Genomic DNA, 24,873 nt, shown 5'->3' with positions numbered 1-24,873 from the left:
GTTGACATTAGATATGAATAAGAAATAGATATTTACATAGTGTCTTCAACACAGAAAAACACCTCATGGGTACTTCAGCATAAAATAGGCATTTAGGTGTGATGGGGATTGCTTAGTGGCCTGAAATGTACTTATGACTGAAGGTGTGAGCATGGAAAGAGTTTTTGGAGGAGGTTTTCGCATTGAGAAAAGCCACAAAGGAAGCAGTCATATAGAGGGATGGTTCTAGAGTGTTGTTAGCTCCACTGGTTGCAGGAATTGAGAAGGCATTCTGTAAAGGATGGTACAGAGGAAGGGGGTTAACAAATGCAGATAAGATGAGGCCATGCAAGAATTTGTAAAGAAGCTTATTTAGCATTTACAAGGTACAAGTCAGGAGCTTGGTGAAATATTCTCCACTGATTGGCTGGCACCCCATCCAGCACCTTAAACATTTACTCCCTCCACCATTGATGCACAGTGGTGGCAGTGTGTCTCTGTAAGATGCCATCAGCAACCCAATAAGGTTCCGCCAACATCACTTATCACCTCAACCATCCACGAGGACTAGGATAGAAGATGTATGTAAGCACCATTGTCTGCAAGTTCCCTACCAAGCAGCACAACTTCTTGGTTTGGAACTATATCACCAATCCTTCCCTGTCACTGGTCAAAATCCTGGAATTTCCTCCCTATTAGCACGGTGTATGGATAGAGTGAGTTCAACAAGATACCTCCCCACTGCTTCTGAAATGTGTGGATAGTGGTTTATAAACCTCCTAACGGTAGCTGTATTGTAGAACAGAGAATAATGTAACAAATAGAGTCAGAGAGACGTACAGCATGGAAACAGACCCTTTGGTCCAACTCATCCATGTTGACTAAATATCCTAAATTAATCTGTACCATTTGCCAGCATTTGGCCCATAGCTCTCTAAACCCTTCCCGTTCCTGTACCCATCCAGATGCCTTTTAAATGTTGTAATTGCCCCAGCCTCCACCACTTCTTCTGCAAGAAGGCAATATATTAATTATGGGTGACTTTAACCTTCACGTATTTGGGAAAATCAAACTGGCAGAGGCAGCTGGAAGGAAGAATGCCTTGGGTGTATTTGGGATAGTTTTCTGGAACAATATTTCCTCGGAAACAGTGACAATAACATGGTAAAATTTAGCATTCAGTTCGAGAGTGAGAAACATCCCATTAAACTTAAATAAGAATAATGAGTGTGGAATGAGGGCAGACTTGGCTGGAGAGGACTGGAAAAAGAAATTAGCAGAAGGGATGATTAAGGAACAATGGCAGGCATTTAAGACAATAGTTCAAGGCTGTCTGCAAAGATATATTACAGCGAGGAAAAATTCCATCATGACAACTTTGTTACTAGCTGAGCACCACAGGGATCAGTACTGGGGCCAGAATTATTTACGACACGTGTTAATGACTTAGACAATGGAAGTGAATACATTATCGCTAGGTTGGCTGATGACACAGAAGTAGAAGGCAAGTAGTTAGAATTATGCAAAAAGTCTAGAAAGGGATATAGAAAAATTGACAAAGTGGGCAAAAACATGGTACACAGAATGTAATATTGGAAAAGGTGACGTTATGCACCTTGGCAGGAAGAACAAACATAACTTGGAATGCCAGTGTTGGACAAGGGTGGACAAAGTGAAAATCACACACCAGGTTATAGTGCAACAGGTTTATTTGGAAGCACTAGCTTCCAAAAATAAATGAGTTGAATATGATTTAAATGGAGAAAGATTGCAAAAATGTGCAGCACAGAGGGATTTGGGGATCCTCATGCAAGAATGACACAAAGATAGTATACAAGTTCAGCAGGTAACAGGGAAGGCAAATGGAATGTTGGCCTTTATTCCAAAGGGAATGGAATGTAGAAATAGGAAAGTCTTGTTAAAACTATACAAGGCACCAGTCAGAGCACAGCTGGAATACTGTGAACAGTTTTGGTCCCCTTATGCAAGTAAAGATAATCGGGCATACAGTCTCAAGAAGATTCACTAGATTGATCCCAGGTATGGAGGGAGTTTTCTTTATGAGGTGAGGTTGCATAGGCTGGGCCTGTACTCATTTGAGTTTAGGAGAATGAGAGGTGACCTCATTGAAACATGTAAGAAACTTATGAGACTTGATGTGTGAGGTGCAAAGATGTTCCCCTTCTGGGAGAGTCTAAGAACAAAGGCATAATCTCAAAGTAAGGAGTCACCCATTTAAGATGGAGAGTATTTTTTTCTCTAAGTGGGTAGTGAACCTATGGTATTATTTAACATGGAGAGCTAGTGAGGCGGTGTAGTTAAGCATGTTGAAGGCTAAGATCGACAGATTTTTTTTAATCAGTAAGAGAGTCATTGTTATAGAGAGAAAGCAAGAAAGCAGAGTTAAGGATTATCGGGTCAGCATGATCTCATTGAATGGTGGAGCAGACACAATGGGCTGAATGGCCTTCTAAGTGGTTCTACATTATATGGTCAATGTCAAAAAGGGATGAACAGTAAATGATGGCTTTGCCAGCAATGCCGACATTCCATGGAAGAATTAAAATCAAAACAGTGAACTCGCTATATTGGGGTTAGCAATGGAGGATGAGAAATGAGATAGTGTGTGAATTAGGATATGATAACTAGAATTGATCTGGCCAACTCTTGGCACGAAGAAATATTGAACAAGCACTGTACATTCATCATCTCTTTGTAGAAGTAGTTTATGGCACAATATAAGAATACTGATGTGATCGGACTAATTCACATACTAGTACAATGAGATAGAGGCAGAGGTCCAGCAGGTGAAGTGTTATTTAACATTCTGGGGTAGTCTGGTCACCTGCTGTGACTGCCAGGTTGTGTAGGGGCCACCTTCTCTTGCCCAGAACCTGTCTCTTGTGCATCCAGGGGCAGTGTGTCGAGGGTAATGCCTCGTCGTTCACCAAACACTCGCTCCTGCAGTTCGATGATGTCATGCCTGATATCAGCCATCATCAGTAAGAGGAAGTCAAATGATCCAGGAGGGCCCTGCAGATAAAACAAAATCCAATACGGTCATCACATGGTCCATCAATAACTTCTTTCCAATCCCATAGCAAACCCTTCTGTACAATTTTGTTCAAGGGAATATTTTATCTAACTTTCTTCATGCTGTATCTTAAAAATACTTTATGATTGATTGTAAGGGAGAGTGGATCTTTCAGCTGAATGTTGATTTGTTTGTGTGGGAGAGAAGCCAGGATTAGGGCTGACATCAGAAGGTTGGTCAGTTTGGAACCACAAGCACTGCACTGGCAGACATGTTGCCTTTAAGACATGGTGCTGAGCTGAGGCCTTTTCTGTCTGTTTGTATGGATGTAAAACAATTTTGAAAAAGAGCAGTTGGTCTGACCAAAATGTATTTCTCAATCGACATCACAAAAAGGCTTGTGCAAATTGGCTGTTGCATTTCCTACAATACAGCAATATTCGAAAGCACTTAGTCATGGAGACATAGAGCTGTACAGCATGAAAACAGACCCATCGCTCCAACATGTCAATGCCGACCAGATATCTTAACTTAATCTGCCAATTTGCCAATATTTGGCTCATATCCCATCCTATTGATATACCCATCCAGAGAGTCTTGTAAATTTGGGATTTTTGCTCGCCTTGAAGAACACCATATCAATACAAATCATTTTTTTCTTTTGAAGTGATTGTGTATTGATAAATTGGCATTTCTACATGGTCTTAGTGAAATTCCAATTTTTTCCTTCTCACCTTGTGTTAATATCGTTGCACGAAGTGATAGTGCATCACCAGCATTGATCATGTGACGCTATTCTTGAAGGTATGGACAAGGTGTGAAATTTAAATTCACTTGTTCTAAAAGCATGCAATAGTTACTTTTATGCATCAGTCAGATTCAAAATCCCTTGCTTTCCCCTACTTGTTCCAAATTCCATTCTTGTTATCAGTTATCTTGCCAGTTTTGCAGACTTCCTGTGTTGAACATAAAAGCACTTGTGCATGTCAGTAATCTCTGAAGTGTAACATCAAAGTTGCATTAAACTGTAGAGAAAACAAAATATCTCCAGGTGCAGCAGCTGCTGCTTTTGTACAGATGTTCTTGAAAAAGCAGGAACATCGCCAGCCTTCAAAATGATGCAAAACAGGGCACGGAAGTCCATTTGACACCTTGTTGATGGGGGACTGAGATCGAGGGAATTCACCAGCCAGTGATATAGGGAAAGCACAAGCACCAGTGTCTGGATGGGAAGTTTTGCCGATTCCCTTGCTCCCATTGATGAAGCCAAATGAGCCTTTCAGTATGGCTACTTAGGTGCTATTGTCAATAGACAATAGGTGCAGGAGTAGGCCATTCTGCCCTTCGAGCCTGCACCACTATTCAATATGATCATGGCTGATCATCCTCAATCAGTATCCTGTTCCTGCCTTATCTCCATAACCCTTGATTCCACTATCCTTGGGAGCTCTATCCAACTCTTTCTTAAATGAATCCAGAGACTGGGCTTCCACTGCCTTCTGAGGCAGAGCATTCCACACAGCCACCACTCTCTGGGTGAAGAAGTTTCTCCTCATCTCCGTCCTAAATGGCCTACCCCTTATTTTTAAGCTGTGTCCTCTGGTTCGGGACTCACCCATCAATAGAAACATGTTTCCTGCCTCCAGAGTGTCCAATCCTTTAATAATCTTATACATCTCAATCAGATCCCCTCTCAGTCTTCTAAATTCAAGGGTATACAAGCCCAGTCGTTCCAATCTTTCAACATAAGATAGTCCCGCCATTCCAGGAATTGACCTCTGGAACCTACGCGCACTCCCTCAATAGCCAGAATGTCTTTCCTCAAATTTGGAGACCAGAACTGCACACAGTATTCCTGGTGCAGTCTCACCAGGGCCCTGTACAGCTGCAGAAGAACCTCTTTGCTTCTATACTCAATCCCTCTTGTTATGAAGGCCAGCATGCTATTAGCTTTCTTCACTACCTGCTGTACCTGCATGCTTACCTTCATTGACTGGTGTACAAGAGCACCCAGATCTCTTTGTACTGCCCCTTTACCTAACTTGACTCCATTTAGGTAGTAATCTGCCTTCCAGTTCTTGCCACCAAAGTGGATAACCATACATTTATCCACATTAAACTGCATCTGCCATGCACCTGTCCACTCACCTAACCTGTCCAGGTGACCCTGTAATCTCCTAACATCCTCCTCACATTTCACCCTGCCACCCAGCTTTGTATCATTAGCAAATTTGCTAATGTTAAAATTAATACCATCTTCTATATCATTAATATATATTGTAAAAAGCTGCAGTCCCAGCACTACCCCACTGGTCACCACCTGCCATTCTGAAAGGGAGCTGTTTATCACTACTCTTTGTTTCCTGTCAGCCAACCAATTTTCAATCCAAGTCAGTACTTTGCCCCCAATACCATGCGCCCTAATTTTGCTCACTAACCTCCTATGTGGGACTTTATCAAAGGCTTTCTGAAAGTCCAGGTACACTACATCCACTGGATTTCCCTTGTCCATCTTCAGAGTTATATCCTCAAAAAGTTCCAGAAGATTAGTCAAGCATGACTTCCCCTTCATAAATCCATGCTGACTCTGATCTATCCTGTTACTGCTATCCAGATGTGTCGGAATTTCATTCTTTATAATTGACTCCAGCATCTTTCCCAGAGGTCAGACTAACTGGTCTATAATTTCCTTCTTTCTCTCTCGCTCCTTTCTTAAAATGTGGTACAACATTAGCCACCCTCCAATCCGCAGGAACTGATCCTGAATCTATCGAACTCTGGAAAATAATCACCAACACATCCACAATTTCTAGAACCACCTCCTTCAGTACCCTAGGATGTAGACCATCAGGCCCCAGGGACTTATCCGTCTTCGGACCTGACAGTCTCTCCATCACCAATTCCTGGCGAACATAAATTCCCTTCAGTTCAGGTCCTTCAGCCACTGTTACCTCTGGGAGATTGCTTGTGTCTTCCCCAGTGAACACAGATCTGAAGTACCAATTCAACTCTTCTGTCATTTCTTTGTTCCCCGTAATATATTCCCCCGTTTCTGTCTTCAAGGGCCCAATTTTAGTCTTAACCATTTTTTTGCCTTTCACTTACCTAAAAAAGCTTTTACTATCCTCCTTTATATTTTTGGCCAGTTTACCTTCGTACCTCATTTTGTTCTCTGTGTGTTTCTTTCTTAGTAATCCTCTGTTGTTCTTTAAAAGCTTCCCAGTCCTCCGTTTTCCCACTCATCTTTGCTATGTTATACTTCTTCTCTTTTAACTTTATATGTTTCTTAACTTCCCTCATCAGCCACGGCCACCCCTGCCTCCTCATAGGATCTTTCTTCCTTTTTGGAATGAACTAATCCTGCATCTTCTGCATTATACCCAGAAATATCTGCCATTGTTCCTCCACTGTCATCCCTGCTAAGGTATTGCATGATTGAACTTTGGCCAGCTCCTCCCTCACAGCTCCATAGTTCCCTTTATTCAACTGAAATATTGTCACTACCGATTATACCCTCTCCCTTTCAAATTGCAGATTGTAGCTTATTGTATTATGGTCACTACCTCCAAATGGCTCATTCACTTCGAGGTCCCTGATCAATTCTGGTTCGTTGCACAATACCAGATCCAGAATTGCCTTCTTCCTGGTCGGCTCCAGCACCAGCTGCTCTAAGAATCCATCTCGGAAACACTCCGCAAAGTCTTTCTTGAGGTCCAATACCATCCTGATTCTCCCAGTCTACCTGCATGTTGAAATCCCCCATAACAACTGTAGTAACATCTTTGCGACAGGCCAATTTCTGCTCCTTATTCAACTTGCACCTTACATCCAGACTATTGTTTGGGGGCCAGTCAATAACTCCCAAGAGGGTCTTTCTACCCTTAGAATTTCTCAGCTCTATCCATAATTACTCTACATCCCCTGATTCTAGGTCCCCTCGCGCAAGGGACTGAATATCATCCCTTACCAACAGGGCCACCCCACTCCCTCTGCCCGTCAGTCTGTCCTTACGATAGCACGTATAGCCTTGAATATTCATTTCCCAGGCCTGTCCACTTGAAGCCACATCTCAGTTATCCCCACAATATCGTAGCTGCCAATTTCCAAAACAGCCTCAAGCTCATCAATCTTATTTCTAATACTTCAGTCAGAGGTTGACTGGGATCTTTCAAGCTGTAGAGGCTGCATAGGACAATACAGCCACCTGGAGGTGGCCTCTTGGTTTCAGGGGTATCAGCAGCTTTCTGGCCCTCCCTAACAACTCAGGGTTGAAGCATCTCTAGGCTGTTCTTCAAGGGAGTTCCTCCATCTCGCTCCATCCTCCCTGTTGCCTGCTTTTAGTGGTGACCCAGTGCAAAGACCTTTCATAACTTCCAATTTGGTAAAGTTGGAGAGAATCCCCATTATGGGGTTTCACTTTCTTCATTTAACTGTCCAGCACCTTTTCTAAGAAAAAAACTGGCTGGTTCAGTATTTACTGTCCATCTCCAACTGCCCCTTGAGAAGGTGGTGGCAATCCGTGTGGCCTAGATCCATCTATAGTGCAGTTTGGAGGGGAATTCCAGGATTTTGACCCAGCAACTTTGAAGGAACACCATTCAAGTCAGGATGGTGAGTCATTTGGAGGGGAACCTACAGACAGTGACATTCTCATGTACCAGCTGCCCTTGTCCTTCTGGATGGTCATGTATGCAGGTTTGGAATGCACTGTTGAAGGAGCCAGGGTGAATTGTTGTAAAGCATTTCAGTGACACATTGCTGTGACTCTGAATTGGTGCTGAAGGGAGTCAATGTGAAGGAGTTGGCTGTGATGTCCATCAAGCAAGCTTGTCCTGGAAGATTTCAAGCTTCTTCAGATATTGCTGGATCTTCATCCATCCAGTGGAAACTATTCCATCACACTCCTGACTTGTACCTGGAAGATGTTGGACAGGCACTGGAGAGTCAGGAAGTGAGTTATTCACCACACAGTTCCCTGTATCTGGCCTCCTCTGCTGGCCATTGTATTTATACGTCTCACTTTTTAATCAATAGTACCACCCCCATGGTGTTGATGATGGGGAATTCAGTGATGGTGATACCATTGAATGTCAAGGGCAGATGGTCAGATTTTGTCTCATTGGACATCGTCATTTCCTGGCACTTGTGTAGTGCAAATATTACTTGCCACTTATCAGCCCAAGCCCCACTTTGGGGAGCCCTGATGTAGACCTTCTGAGAGAACAAGAATACCCACATGTGTCCCACACAAGCAGTAAACATCCACAATGCCTCCACTGTTATTAAATGGACCTCTCTAACTTCAAATAATGTTGATCTTGCTTTGTATACCTTTGTGCAACCTTGTATGCCTTGCCCTGGTCAAAGCACCCTTTGATTAATATGTCCTTATTTGCTATGATCTTGCCTATACTGCTCTCAAAGCAAAGCTTTTCACTGTACTTAGGTACATGTGATTACCATAAATCAAATCAAACCATTAAACACTGCACATACAATGCAGAAAGCTGAACGAACTGTCTAATAGTTAAATCAAGAGGAGCAGATGCATTAGACGAGAATTAATCTCCACTTGGTGGAGAATTCTCCTCGAATGCATCTGCTGTTTTGAGTCTTTAGTATCTTGCATCAATGTCCTCTTTATTCCCCTTCCTTCTTGCCGTTATGCCTCCCAACACCTCCACTTGTGCCCCCAACACCCTAACAAAGCACCAAGCAACCTTTTGTGTTGTTCTTTTCCTTGTTGAAAACCTGCTCATTCTTTATTTATATCCCTCCAGTTTTTCTAAACTACATTTGTAGTTATCGTGTCTATTCTCTGTAATGGGGAAGTGAGGACTGCAGATGTTGGAGATCAGAGTCGAGAGTGTGGTGCTGTAAAAGCACAGCAGGTCAGGCAGCACCCAAAGTGCAGGAGATTCTTCTGTTCTTCAGATGCCGCTTGACCTGCTGTGCTTTTCCAACACTACACTCTCGACACTATTCTCTGTTATGCCTTTTCTGCATTGTTTGTTCCTTATTTCACATTTACAGTGTTTGCAGGTTTTTTTTTTAGCAATTAAATTAAAAGAAACAAAAAGAATGGGAGGAGATTCTGGAAGTGCAAGCATCAGTTGAGCAATTATGATCAACATTCTCCGGAATTAAACGTACAATCAAACTTGCTCAAGTGCATTTAGGATGAATTAAGTCTTAAGTCTCATTTTGCTTCTGGTCCTCCTGACATAGTGTGTTCTGTATGTTTCCGTCCAGCTCAATTGAATGGTCAAATGATCCTGTTGCTCTGTTCTATCTTGAGTCTTGTGACCTCATCTTCACTCTCACACGGCAAAATGAGAATGTTGCTCACAACCCTGAAACTAAGTAAAACCTGAGTCGTTCTGATAATTATGCTGTGTACTGTTGAAAGTGGACAAAAAAAAGCGTTCATTGCACTTCTCCTTCTTGTCAATGGCGTCAATGTTAATAAGACAGCAACAATCATCTGTCATAAATGTACTTAAACTGAAGTTTGGGACTCATTCAGTTCAGTTTGTGAAGAGGTTCCCAAAAGATTTCCTTCAAACGTCCGTGTGTTCAAAGTTCGTTCATTCACCTAGGGGTGAATGATGGTCTGTTTCTTGAAGGGCACACCATGCTGAAAATGTCTAAATCAATCCTCAAGATCAGGTACAAGTTGCTTGCTGCTCGAGAAGTTATCAGATTGTCAAATCTGTGTAACGTTTTGGCTCCAGGTTAATCTGCAATTTCTTTCACCTGTAGCAATTAACCTGCGATTGACCTCCACATGAAATGAATGCCTTCCTGTGTTTGCACTTTTAACATGCAGACATTCTATGGTATATAATTAATGCTTTCTGATCTTCTACGTAGATAGATATAAAAACATAACGTAAGAACTAGGAACAGGAGTAGGCCATTCAGCCCCTCGAGCCTGCTTTGCCATTCAATATGATCATGGCATGATCTCACCTCTGTCTCAACTCCACTTTCCAGCCCACTCTCTATAACTCTTTAACCTGTTATTAATTAAAAATCTATCTCCTCCTTATGTTTACTTAATGAGCTGGGATCCACCACACGCTGGAGCAGTGAATTCCACAGAGAGAAGTAATTTCTGCTCATCTGCTTTAATTCTGCAATTGCTTAACCTAAAACAATGACTTCTCATTCTAGAGGTCTATAAGAGGTTCAAAAACTAATACTTCCCCGCGCACTCAAGCTCTCTTTCTTACTGGTAGTCCACGTGGTCCTGGATGACCTCTTTCACCCTGGAAAAGATCAATAAAGATTCACAAATTAGTTATTGGTTTTTGGACCAGAAGCATAACAAAGACAATACCTCCCTCTATTCCACTCACCAGAATTGGCAACATGTCCTGCTGTGCAAGGTTAGGATTGAATCTGTTTGGATGAACATCCTCTTGACAGTGCATATGGTCAAATAACAAAGTAAACACATTTGTAGAGAGCTGGCAAATATGTTTTATGCAAAGGAGTCATGATTGATAGTTGTAGTTGTCAAATTATAGAATCCCTATTGTGTGGAGGCAGGCCATTTGGCCCACTGAGTCCACACTAACCCTTCCAAGAGCATCTTATCCAGATCAACTCCCCTACTCTTTCCCTATAAGCATGTATTTCCCATGACCAATCCACCTAGCCATCTTTGGACTGTGGGAGGAAACCGGAGCACCCAGAGGAAACCCACGCAAACACAAGGCGAATATGTAAACTCCACACAACTACACAGTTGCCCAAGGAGGTAGAATTGAATCCAGGTCCCGAGCATTGTGAAGCAGCAGCGCTAACCACCGTGCCACTATGTTGAGAACTTATTTAGAAAATAAAGGAGTGAAAGGAGTAAAGGAGGGGGTGGCATGGTGGCTCAGTGGTTAGCACTGCTGCCTCACAGCACCAGGGTCCCAGGTTCAATTCCAGCCTCAGATGACTGTTTGTGTGGAGTTTGCACATTCTCCCCGTGTCTGTATGAGTTTCGTCCTGGTGCTCCAGTTTCCTCCCACAGTCCAAAGATGTGCAGGTCAGGTGAATTGGACATGCTAAATTGCCCATTGTGCTAGGGGCATTAGTCAGAGGGATATGGATCTGGGTGGGTTACTCTTCGGAGGATCAGTATGGACTGGTTGGGTTGAAGAGCCTGTTTCCACACTGTAGGGAATCTAATCTAATCATTTCTATTGGAATATACCAGTGATGTTCAGTAAACATCTTAATTAGATATTGATAGATCTACTCCACAACTAAAATCAATCCAATAAATAAATGAACCGTTCAGTAGGATGGCTGTTTTTATAATGGACAAGTTGCATTTTACAGCTTTGTGTGTACTAAGTCATTGTGAACTGCTGTCTGTTTTTGTCCATTACAAATAAACTGAAAAGGTGTTTTCACTGCCCTAGCATCACATATTTTTGACCAGGCAGCAGAAATAGTCTGGGCACAGTTGCAATGGTCAGTTGCTGAACTTTGATATTTTGCAGGGGACATCTCAAGCATCATCAGGACACAGCATCAATGTGGACTTCAACACTTTCCTCATTTCCCCTTCCCCCAGTTCCAAACTTCCAGCTCAGCACTGTCCCCATGACTTGTCCTACCTGCCTATTTTCTTTTCCACCTATCCACTCCACCCTCCCCCCCACCCCCCCGACCTCTCACCTTCATCCCCTCCCCCATTCACCTATTGTACTCTATGCTACTTTCTCCCCACCCCCACCCTCCTCTCACTTATCTCTTCACCCTTCAGGCTCTCTGCCTGTATTCCTGATCAAGGGCTTTTGCCCGAAACGTCGATTTTACTGCTCCTCGGATGCTGCCTGTACTGCTGTGCTCTTCCAGCACCACTAATCCAGAATCTGGTTTCCAGCATCTGCAGTCATTGTTTTTACCTCATCAGGACACAGGACAGGGAAGACGACACACCAACCTAGTTCACATGGTAGCATCCTGGCCTCTGATTCAGTGGGTTCAGCTGAGTCAACCTCTACTGTCAAACTTGGAGCACACAATCCTGACCATGTCTTGTAATTGGGCAACACAGTGGCAAATGGAATTTACATCCAGATGAGTGCAGATTGTTGCATATTAGAAGGTAAGACCTGCATCTTGTCGGGGAATGGCATAGATGTAGGGAATTGGGAGGGGCAACCGACACCATGCAGCAAACAATCAAGATGACATGAAGCTGAATTACGTCACCAAAACAGAAATCAGAAGAGGCCACACACAAACTGTCTCAGTGAGCAAATTCTAGCCTCGACTCCATAATGAGACGGAAAGCCATGAGTTCAAAATCCACTCCTGAATTTGAAGGCTGACTCCTCAGAGGATATGACACTGCCCTCTTCCCTTCAGGTATAACTTAGTACATCACAGGCAAATATAAAAGCGACTCCTTGAAACAGGGCAGTGAGTTTATCCTGGTTTGGTAGCCACCATTTCTTCCTTGGCCATGAATGCCCTTGACCTCATTTGGGAGCGGTTGCATTTCACTCTGTACTAATTGAATGCTGCGTGGGTTAATTATATGGAGGGCCAGTTGTCTCTTCTGCGTTTACTGGTTCATGCCCAACTCAAACTATGCCTTACTGCTAACATTCTTATTTTGGCTTCACTTACTTTCCTCATCCCTTTGGCGTGCTACTGTACTTTTGGTGGCACACGGTGTTCCCATCACTACCCAACTTTCCCCGGTAACTCATCAATGTGTGAGCTAAGCAGGATCTGCCAAATGGCTATCAAACTGAGAAATATCACAGTAGGCTTGATTTCATCCACAAATGTGCAACTTTCAAAGACAGAAAGAACAGTACAGCACAGGAATAGGCTCTTTGGCCCATCAAGACTACACTGACACACGATGCTTTTCTAAACTAAAAACCTTTTCTGTCTAAACCTATGTCCCCTAGTAGTTAACATTTCTACCCTGGGAAAAAAAAGACTCCAAAGATGCATTCTAACTGTGCCACTCATAATTTTGTAAACTCCTATCAGGTCTATCACCTCATCCTTAGATGTTCGAGTGAAAACAAACCAAGTTTGCCCAAACCCTCATAGCTAATACCCTCCAAACTAGGAAACATCCTGGTAAACTGTTTCTGTGCCATCTCCAAAGCCTCCATATCCTTCTGATCGTTTGGCGACCCAAACTGTGCACAAAATTCTAAATGTTCCCTAACTGAAAGTTCTACCCAGCTGCAACATAACATGCCAATTTTTATACTCTATGATTCAACCAATGAAGGCAAGCAATGTTATATGCCTTCTTGACCACCTTATCCACTTGTGTTGCCACTTTCAGGGAGCTGTGGACTTGTGGAAATGTATGTTGATGCTACTAAGTGGTTCTGCCATTTACCGTATGCTTCCCCACTTCATTAGATCTTCCAAAATGCTTCATCTCGCACTTGTCCGGATTAAGCTCCATCTGCAATCCTCTTCACTATGAACAGCTCTCCCATTCTTTGTGTCATTTGCAAATTTACTAATCAGGTTACCTACATTCTCCTCCAGATCATTGATATATATTCCAAACTACAGGGGCCCCCGCACTGGTCCCTGCAGAACACTACTGGTAATACATCTCCAGTCAGAAAAACACCTTTCCACCTCTACCCTCGGTCTCAAGTGACTAATCCAGTTCTGTTTCCATCTTACAGCTGAGCGAAGATCCCATGTGACTTTACCTTTCATATCAGTCTGCCATGAGGGATCTTGTCAAAGGCAAGGCTAAGGTCCATATAGACAGCATCCACTGCCCTGCCCTCATCACTCATCTTTGTTACTTCCTCAAAAAAACTCAAGTTTATGAGATACGACTTTCCCCACACAAAGTTGTGCTAGTTATCACTAATAAGACCATATCTTGCGAAATGTGTGTAAATCCTATCCCTAAGAATCTTCTCCAATAATTTCTCTACCATTGATGTAAGGCTCACCAGCCTGTAATTTCCCATTTATCCCTTGTTGCCCTTCTTAAACAAAGGAACATCGTTGGCTATTCTCCAGTTCTCTGGGACCCCTCCTGTGACTAAGGACGATATAGGGATTTTGTACAAGGGACCAGCAATTTCCTCACCTGCGGCCCTCAGCATTCTGGGATCAATCCCATCAGGTCCTGGGGACTTGTCGATCTAACTACTTTTCAAAACAGCCAACATTTCCTCCCTTTTTATATTGACATGCCCTTGAATATCAAAATACCCTTCTCCAGACTCATCATCCATCATGCCCTTCTCCTTTGTGAATACCAATGTAAAATATTCATTTTAAGGACTTCCGTGATGAGGAGGGATAGCCCTGGCTGAGTGCAGCTACTGTAACACTAGTGGAAGTCAGCAAAAAATCGGCAATAGGCCTTGAGGTTTCCCCATTCCATACATCTCAGTACTTAACTGGTCTGTTTTTAAATACCAAATAATGCTGATTGGGTGAAATGAAGAGAGAGGTGACTCATGTAGAACATGAATACCAGTAGAGAACAGTTGGGTCAATGGCCTGTATCTGTGCTGGAAATTCTGTATAATTCAACTTTTAAACCAATGAGGATCACATGCATTTTCTCAGGAACATTCTAGTCATACAACCTTTGGTGTATGGACTGAAGCATGTCACAAATGAGGAAACTGGCTTCATAACAATAATATGTATTGTTCTGCAGAAATGATCCAGACAAAATGGTACCTTCAATCCATTCTTTCCTGGTGTTCCAGGTGCGCCCTAGAAATATAACGGATAGTTTTAGTCTGCAAAATATTCAGTATTGCTGAAATGAGAGACGTTGTCAAAGTACTTATCAGGACAAATGCAAGAATGCCAGATTTCAAACTGTCACAATTAAAAGTGAAAGGGAACTGGGCACTAATAGTTTGGCAAGTTGACTCTCACTGTCATGGAGAAAGCAATGGGGATTTCTTGTCTCTCCAAACTCTTGGTTAATTTGAAGGTGGTGAAAGACTTGTACATTATCCTTTTTAGAGGTCAAGGTGCATGAGTGTCGTCTGAGAGCTGATAATAGAATGGTGAGTATCTGTTGGTCATGGAGACATGGGGCTTTTTGTCAACTCAACTGCCCCACACAAATCCAGTGAAATCAGCCAGTGACCAGTGACTTTTCATGGAACATGCCCTGAAAAGAGACCCATTTTAAATCTACATTAGTGTAGCTTCCTTGCCCGAATTGTTTCTCTGTTGTTCCCAGAACATGTAAGGCTGACACTCAACAAGCAGCCCTTCACTCTCAGTTGCCCTGCCCTACCCCCCCCCACCCCCTATGAACTCTGATCCCCACCCCACTTTCAACATCAGAACAAATGATGGTCAAGCCCAGAACAACAGGAAGACATTCTCATAAGGTGACTTTTCACTGGATTGTAGCTGTTTTACACTCTTGTCTCTTTGAGTTGTGGGTTTGTGGCTTTGAGTAGCTCCCCCCTCATTGTACTCCAGGCTTGATGCTGTGTGTGAGCACTACCTGCTTGGAAGGTATGGTTTGTTTCATGAGATAGAAATCAAAGTCTCATTTACCCTTCTAAGTGGTTTTTAAAGATCCACAGAAATATTTCAAAGGAGAACAGGAGAGACTTCCCCTAATATTTATCACTCAAGCAACACCTTAAAACATCCTCACATTGGTGCTGAGAATGTGTTGTGCTCCGATTACAAAATATAAAATACTTAACTGGATGTGAAGTGCTTCGGAAATCTAGACATCACAAAAGGTGCAACATACCTTGTTATAATGGCAGTCAGAAGTCCAAAGTACTTCTGATATTTTTAATTCATAATTCCAAACTGTACTTTTTGAAAGAGGATTGCTACAGCTAAAACTGGCTGTGGATGTAAATCAAGAGAGGGGGAGGGGACAGAGAGACACTCACGGGATCTAACACTTAAACATGTCAAAGAAACTTTAAACAGTCTGCAACTGTAGTGAATTGGGGAAATTCATAGAATAGAAGATGTGTTTCCAAAGAATCCCGACAGTGTGGAAGCAAGCCATTTGACCCATCAAGTCCACAATGACCGTCCAAAGAGCATCCCACTCTCCTTCCTCATAAACCTGCATTTGTAATGGCTAATCCACCTAGCCTGCACATCCCTGGACATTATGGATAATTTAGCATGGCTAATCATTATAACCTGCACATCTTTGGACTGTACGAGGGAACCAGAGCACCCGGGGGGATTCACAGGGAGAATGTACAAACTCCACAAAGATAGTCACCTGAGGGTGGAATCAAACTCAAGTCCCTAGTGCTGTGAGGCAGCAGCACTAACCACTGAGCCACTGTGCATCCTGGGGTCTAGTCCTAACCAAATGCAAGTCCTTCTGTACTTATATGCAACATCTGTCTGATCACCAGCAACACCAAGTTATTTCATCTCATTATGTCTTTAAGAAGTGTTACAAAAGTTAGCTTTCATGCAAGACTGATACATGACTTGACATGTCTGATAGAAAACTACACTAATAAACAGATGCAGATATATGTCCAATAATTACATTGCATAATGTAATGCATGAACACTTGCCTAAAAGTACATTGTATCAAATCATCTGGCACCGAAACAGACCATTCAGCCCAAATGCTTGATGTAATGTTCTTGCTCCACACACACCTATCCTACTTTGTCAAACCCTATCAAACATTCCAGTCTCCATGTCCTTATCTTGTTTCTTCTAATGCATCTTTCCTATTCACCTCAATCACACTCATGCTTTCTGCATTCCAACAGTTTTCTGGATAAGGAAGTGTCTCCTAAATTCCCGAATCAATTACTGGCTATTGAATGTTTGTAAGCTTTAGCTTTAGTCTCTTCTTCAACAGTGAAAACACTTGCTGCCCATTCACTGGCTCAAACCCCTTCATCATTAGGTCATCCTTTTAACCTTTTCTTCTTTTTAAATCCATTCCCGGGATGTGGGCATCGCTGGTTGGCCAGGCATTTATGATGCATCCCAAATTGCACTTGAGAAGGTGGTGGTGAGCAGCCATCTTTAATCATTGCAGTCTCCAGAATCCAGAGTGTGGTTAGGAAGGGAGTTCCAGGATTTTGATCCACCAAGGATAGTAACCTCGGTAAAATGCCTCTAACAGTCAGTCAGAATAAGAGGGTCTCTGGTCAGCCAGAACCATGTGGTACCTGCATCAGTACAGCCTCTCTGTGTTAAAAGGCTGCATGTACAGGTTCTTGCCATGAGCAAGGAACATCCTCATTCTGAGGGACTACCACCTCTTTGTCTGTCTGTCTCCGTCTCATACACAGACACACGCAGACATACATACACTCAAACACAGACAGATACACATACACTCACAGAGACATAGACACGCGCACTCAGAAAGAGACACACACACACCGACATATATGCACTCATATAAATACACACACAGTCTCACACACACAGAAACACACACAAAGACACATACACAGATACACGCACATGCACACACACAGAGACACACAGATACACACACACAAGATACATATTTACCACTGGACCTCGCCTTCCCCTCTTGAAGTGGGATAGATCAGGGATGGGACCCACGGGGCCGATGTCACCTCTGGGTCCATGTGCACCAGGCGGTCCTGGAGGTCCCATCGGTCCAATGCTGCCTTTTGGGCCTGGATTTCCTGGTGGACCTTGAATGAGAAAAAGTGGTGCAATGTTTACTGAACAAATAGTAAAAGTTTATTAATCACACTTGTTTATAGATAGTACCTTGAATGCAATAAATCATCCGAGGCATTTCACAGTTTTGGTTGTGCTTCGTGCCTGAATGGCCAATTGTGAAATGATTAAAATCTGAGACACGCAAGAGGCTGGAATTGATCTTGGAGGATTGTTGGGCTGGAGATATTTACAGAGATGGGGGTGAGCTGACACCATGGAGGTGTTTGAAAATAAGAATGAGATTTTTAAAATCAGTATGGTGATGGATTCGATTCCCCCGGAGGTCAGGGAATACAAGGTAATGAGGAACAGGACTTCCTGTGTAGCAGAGATTTGGATGAGTCCACGTTGATGGAGATTGGAATTTGGGGAAGCCACAGCAACAGCATTGATATAGTTAAGAGTGAAAAGAGCAAAGGCGCAGATGGGGAGGGGTCTGTAGGAGCGGATGGGGAGGGGTCTGTAGGAGCGGATGGGGAGGGGTCTGTAGGAGCGGATGGGGAGGGGTCTGTAGGAGCGGATGGGGAGGGGTCTGTAGGAGCGGATGGGCTGAGCTAAGGGCAGAAATGACACTGTTACAGAAATGGAAGCAGGCAGTTTTGGTGACAGAGTGACTATGGAATAGGAAACTTAACTCGGGTTCAAGGTTATAGATGATCTGGTTCAGCCTTGGTCAGTGGAACCAGTGGCTAGGAAGTGGAGATAATCAGTCAAGTTAATGGTAGTCTCAATCTTTATTAATCTCAAAAGTTCCTTCATGCATACTGTGTTACATCTAGGCCTAACTTTTCCAGTGTACTCCTATCTGATCTGTTACATTCTCTGTCCATAATCTTGAGATCTTCCAGACCCTGTTTGCCTTTGCTTTAATCCAAGTCTTATTCCCACATAGCCCGCAGTTCTCAATGACTGCTAAAATTCTCAAGCTTGCTTTGAATTTGCTCCATAGCCTCACCCTTCCATATCCCTGGATTCATCACCAGCTCCGTAAACCTCCAAACAATCTACACTTCGCTGGTCCTGACATTTACTGCATCCCTAACTTTCACTGTTCCACCTTTGGTGTCTGTTCATCCTCTCATTTATGAAATCAGAGAGCTGTACACCACAGAAGCAGGTCCTTCCGTTCAACTTGTCTATGCCAAGCAGATATCCTAAATTAACCTAGTCCTGTTTGCCAACATTTGGCTCATATCCCTCTATTGTAAACCCTTTTCATGTACTCATCCAAATGCCCTTCAAATACTGTTATTGTACCAGCCTCCACCACCACCTCTGGCAGTTCATTCCATACACGCATCACCCTCTGTGTGAAAAAGTTACCCCTTATATCCCTTTTAAACCTTTTCCCTCTCAAGTCAAACCTATGCCCTCTAGTTCTGGACTCCCCTAACCTGGGGAAAAGACCTTGGCTATTCACCCCATTCATGCCCCTCATGATTTTATAAACCTCGATAAGGTCACCCCTCAGCCTCCGACGCTTCAGGGAAAACAACCCCAGCCTATTCAGTCTCTCCCTATAGCTCAAACTCTCCAACCTTAGCAACATTCTTTGAAATCTTTTCTGAACACTTTCAAGTTTCACAAAATCTTTCTTATAGAAGGGAGACCAGAATTGAATGCAGTATTCCAAAAGTTCCCTGGACTCTAAGTTCTGGAACTCTGTCCAGCCACCTCACATTCTTCCTTTATGACATTCGATCAAATCCTAACACTTTGAGGAGACACTAGGTCATCTGGCCTACCATCGTCTTGTTGTGGCTCGGTGTCATGTCATGTATTTTTAAAAGCCCCTGCGAAACACCTTGAGGTGATTTTACAACATTATAAGGTGCTACATGAGTATAAGTGGTTGTTGTTCTTAGTGCTGCCAAATGAGCTCAGCTGATACCTATAATGAACAACAAAACCAGGGAGTGAACGAACAAGTACAAGTTCTTGTCATTCTCCTCATTTCTGTATTTGAACCTTAAACAGAGAAATTGTTGGTTCCACCTCCTCCTTAATGATATTTTGCCATTCTTTTGCATCTGTGTTTTTTTTTTGTTGGGGGGGGGGGGTTTGCACTCGGCTGATTCTATCACTCTCAGCGAAGCTGTCAATTGTTTGATGGATAGCAGCAGGAATGTGGCACAATTGACAAAAAAAAACTCCTGTCTACTCAAGTTTACTTTGGATTTCAGCCACAGCAATCATAAACAGTTTACTTAGTCACGAAAACATTCTTTAATGCCACATTGAAGACACAGTTCTAAACAGAATACTTTTGGCAGTATCTCATGTCAAGTGTAAACAGTCAATATTGGTTCCAATTTTTCCACACTAATAATATAAACACTTCCTCCCTCACAGTCATGCTCTCACCGCTTTCACTTTGCAAAATGCCCTTTATAAGTAACTGAATGAAAACCTAATCGGAAGTGAGGACTTGAGTTTACTATACTTAAGGCACGTTCCTAAGATTTAAGGAACATTGGCAGAGGTTCAAACAATCCTGTCTGTACTTGACTTGTACTCTCAACCTCAGACTCTCAAATGTTTTCCTTGTTAAAGTTCCAATTATCCTGCTTTTACAGTGCACCTAATTAAGACTATCTATTCATCCACTTCCCTACCCAAAAATTAATTAAAACTTGTGATGTGGGAAATTCTACAGGAGAGAAGAAAGACGTTGCATTTTTTAAAATGTCTTTTGGAGCACAAAATCATCTTCCTATATTTTTGAGCCAATAAAGTACATGTTTGAAGTGTAGTCACTCTTAATGCACCATTAAATGTGCAGGATTTCAAAAATTGCCATGTGCCAAATCACCAGATATTCTGTTTTCTTTAAAGGTGTTGGTTGAACGATAGATATTGGTCATTGTGTCTGCAGTGATTATAACGAGGTCAGCAGACCCACACCTATCCCTGAAACCTCACATTTCCCATGGCTAATCCACCTAACCTACACACCTTTGGACAGTGGGAGGAAATCAGGGGAAACCCACACAGACATGGGGAGAACATGCAAACTCCACACAGACAGTCACCTGAGGGTGGAATTGCCCCTGGGTCCCTGACACTGTGAGGCAGTAGTGCTAACCACTGAGCCACCATGCCACCCTAAAGTGTCAGAGATACTGACATGCAGGTGCCTGATTCTGTATGAGGCATTATTGTGTCAAGAACTGTTCATGTGTAAATAAAGGGTGACTTGGTGATGGGATGCTGGCCTCTGTAGAGTTATTTCAGCCCCTGACTGTGTTCCCTTGGTGTTCTGTACGAGATGCTATGGCATTTCTGAAATCTAAAAGATGGGACCTCAATGGACAAATAGGAGTTTTCAATAGACTTAGATTTACAGAGTGTGGTAATGGTTTGCTAGCCAATAAGCCAAGAGAGCATGGGAATTGTGGTCAAGAAATAACGAAGACACAGCTGACAGTCTCAAACAACAAAAAAAACGTGATGAGCTGTGCCCCACCCATCACTGTCAGGTGTCAAATCTGGGCCCTCCCTAACTTGTACAACTCAATAACTCACCCTGCAATCTAATCAAACACAGTGCTGTCAGCGACTCCATTTCCTAAACACAATGCACTCAAAGCAACTAAAAAATAATAATGATTCACAAAAAATCCAGCTGTGCAGGTAACTTTGCCATGAAGCAGTCAAACTGTGTCCTTGTGGTTTATGATATCAAGTGTTACACCCCTATGATACATTCCAACATAGTATTGTGTGCACTGCCTGTTGAAAGCCAGACTTATAACAACACAGAAACTGTAGCTACTATACTGCCACAGAAATCTTTAAAGATGAAGAATATATTTACAGTTTCAGTAACTAAACAAGGAAATCACCTCTTCATTTTGTTGAATTTCCAGTTAAGGGTTTGACAGGATTGATACTGGAAGGATGTTTTCCCTGCCTGGGGATTCTAGAACTAGAAGAGATCACTGTTGCAAATCGGAGTGTTTGGCCATTTCGCAATGAGATAAGCATAAATTTCTTCACTCCGGGAGTTGTGAATCTTTAAAATGCTCTGTCCCAGAGAGCTGTGGTTACTCAAGCATGTTTCAGAATGCAAATCCCTGAAGCCAGGCAATAGATGCCTCAATGAGTTTAAGATGACTAGTCCACCACCGAGTCTGCAGATTTGCAGCATTGCTTGCTTCTTTCCACGAATACATAAGGGGTTAGTGCTGAGGCCCCAGCAGTAAAGGTCTCACACACAGGTATCCTGGTCTCTTCAAACCTGTTTACCAAAGACCACTGTTGCCAATGGGATGCCAATCAAGCAGTCTGCTTTGTCCTGAACGGTCATAGAGATTTACAGTACAGATAAAGACCCTTTGGCCCATCACGTCCATGCCAATCAAGTGTCTTGTTCCATAAGTATTATTGGAGCTGCGCCCACCCAGGCAAGTGGGAACTATTCCATCACACTCCTCACTTGTGCCCTTTTACATGATGGACTGGCTTTGGAAAGGCAGAGACTGAGCTATTTGTTTTACACACCAAGATCCATTTATTGAATTGGGCAGCAAAAAATGTTCAGAGATTTGCAAGGGTTTTATTGGAAACCTCAGTTTAGCACAAACATCCGGTTCCACCCTTCTCTTCTGAAGTCTCTTCCTGTCCAGAAGCCAACTCCTCACTTGAGAAGAACCAAGCTTTTAAATATAAAGTCCAATGAACATTACATGCCATCAGTCAACTCTGTCGCTGTTCTGTTTGACCCTTAAAGGGACCTGTACTTCTACCACTGACATGACTCACTGCAGAATTTCTAGCCTTTGACCTATCCTTTGACCCACTATGTGGCTTTATTTGTTTGGTTCAGTACAATTTCTGGTCAACAATAACTCTCAGGAGGACAATGTTAATGAAGGAGCATCTATTTTGCCAAGTACTTTATATGCTTAAACAGATTACTTCGCAGTCTTTTAATTTGCAGAGGAATCAGTTTGCTCAATGTCTCCTAGTAGGATAACCTTCTTATTTCAGGAATCAGTCTAGTGAACCATTACTAATATAGAGTAGAATCCCTAAAGTATGGGAGCAGGCCATTCATCCCAATGAGTCCACACCATCCCTCCCAAGAATATCCCATCCAGACTTACCTTATCCCCGTAACCCCATGGCGAACCCATTGAGCCTGCACATCCCTGAACACAATGGGCAACTTAGCATGGCCAATCCACTTAACCTGCATGTTTTGAGTATGGTAGAAAACCCATAGAGACACAGGGAGATTGTGCAAACTCCAACACAGTTGCCTGAGGATGGAATCGAACCCAAGACGCTGGCGCTGTGAGGCCGCAGTGCTAATCACCGAGCCACTTATTCTGACCGATCTGAAGCTAATATATATTTGCTTAGGTCTGGAGGTCTGAACTGTATCAGCTGTGGTCTAATGTATTTCAGTTTATTTCAGGAGGGTGCACTTGTAGAACATTTTCTATTGTTAGAGGAGCTATGTTAACCCTTGAGAGTTTCCTAAGAGTGTCAGTAGTTTATTAAGGGAGATAGGAACGTGTAAATGATTTTACCAGGTGGTCCAGGAAGGCCAGGCAGGTGTGGAGGGCATTGCAGTGTTTCTGAGCATTTCCTCTGTGTCTTTTCACTGGAGTTATCCAGATTTGTGAACAGGAGCTGGGAAAAGAAAAGATTTCATTGTTAGGTTGTTTTACACACAAAGAAAAGTCTGTTACTGATAAACCTCTGGATTCCAAACAAAGTTAGAGGATTCAAACTGTAGCCATTCAACTGCAGAAATCAATGTCTTGACTGCCAGGTCTCATTTCATTGTTTGAGCAAAGGTGGGTGTAATAATAACAGAGAGGGGCTGAGACTTGACATGGAAATGGATATGGGACAAATGACAACATAATCGTTACTTGTTACACATGGCTAACATATTGTTTCATTGAACTGACAGCAACTATTTTTAAAATTCATTTGTGGGATATGGGCGCCGCTGGCTGGGCCAGCCTTTATTGCCCACCCTAATTGCTTTGAGAAGGTGATGGTGAGCTGCCCTCTGAAACTACTGCAATTCACGTGCATGCAGATAGACCCACAATGCCATTAGAAATGGACTTCCAGGTTTTTGACTCAGTGAAACTGAAGGGACAGCGATACATTTCCAAGTCAAGACGGTGAGTAGCTCGGAGGGGAACCTGCAGGTGTTCCCACGTATTTGTTGCTCTTGTCCTTCTAGACAGAAGTGGTCGTGGGTTTGGAAGGTACTGTCTGAGTATCTTGGGTGAATTTCTGCAGTGCATCCTGTGCAGAGTACACACTGCTGCTATTGAGCATTGGAAGGAGTGAGTGTTTGTGGACATGGTGCCAATCAAGCAGGATGATGTCAAGCTTCTTGAGTGTTGTCGGAGCTGCACCCATATTACATGTAAAGGACAATGGTTAGGTGCTGTCTTCTTGGAGCTGGTCATTACCTTACACTTATGTGGCGCAAATGTCATTTGCCACTTGTCAATCTAAGCCTAGACATTGTCTGGGTTTTGCTGCTTTTGGGCATGGATTGCTTTAATATCTGAGGAGTTGCGAATGGTGCTGAACATTGTGCAATCGTCAGTGAAAAATCCCCACTTCTGATATTGTGATGAAGAGAAGGGCTTCTCAAAGCAATGCTCAATCAAATGGTGCCTTGACATCAAGGGCATTCACTCTTACCTCAGCTCTGTATATTCAGCTCTTTTGTCCATTTTGAACTCAGGTTGCAATGAGTTTAGGAGTTGGCTATAGCAGAACTCAAAACTGGGCATCACTGAGCAGGTTATTATTAAGCAAGTGCTGCTTGATAACACCGTTGATGACAACTTCATTACTTAACTGAAGATCAAAAACAGACCAATGGGGCATTAATTGGCCAGTTTGGATTTGTCCTGCTTTTTGTGTACAGGACATACCTGGGCAATTTTCCACATTGTTGTAGCTGGACAGGAGCAGCTTGGCTAGGAGCGCAGCAATTTCCTGAGCACAAGTCTTCAGTAATGAGTTGAGTATGGGGTAATTGACACTATATTGCTAATTTTGCATCTCAGACAAGGCCCAATTTCATCCTCAGAATGTTGGAAATGCACATCAGGTCAGTCAAGGTCTGAGGAGAAAAGAAAGGCTTGTATTTATATTGCAACTTCCAAGTGTTTTTCAG

General features: G+C 42.9%; 1 protein-coding gene across 1 annotated transcript in view; it reads right to left on the bottom strand.

Moving 5' to 3' along the window:
- Positions 1-2,689: 2,689 nt before the first annotated feature.
- LOC140458441 (collagen and calcium-binding EGF domain-containing protein 1-like) overlaps positions 2,690-24,873 on the bottom strand; it is a 170,520-nt gene continuing 148,336 nt past the window's right edge. Inside the window, exons 7-11 of the mRNA XM_072553012.1 lie at positions 23,249-23,351; positions 17,532-17,680; positions 14,717-14,752; positions 10,249-10,284; positions 2,690-3,012 (exon numbers count right to left, since the gene is read on the bottom strand). Of these exons, the coding sequence (XP_072409113.1) occupies positions 2,821-3,012; positions 10,249-10,284; positions 14,717-14,752; positions 17,532-17,680; positions 23,249-23,351 (516 nt within the window). The 3' untranslated portion in view covers positions 2,690-2,820. The remainder of the gene's footprint in view (positions 3,013-10,248; positions 10,285-14,716; positions 14,753-17,531; positions 17,681-23,248; positions 23,352-24,873) is intronic.

The sequence above is a fragment of the Chiloscyllium punctatum genome, chromosome 33 (assembly GCF_047496795.1).
Source record: "Chiloscyllium punctatum isolate Juve2018m chromosome 33, sChiPun1.3, whole genome shotgun sequence".
In the NCBI taxonomy this organism is placed as follows: domain Eukaryota; kingdom Metazoa; phylum Chordata; class Chondrichthyes; order Orectolobiformes; family Hemiscylliidae; genus Chiloscyllium; species Chiloscyllium punctatum.
This window is presented reverse-complemented; position numbering and strand designations above follow the sequence as displayed.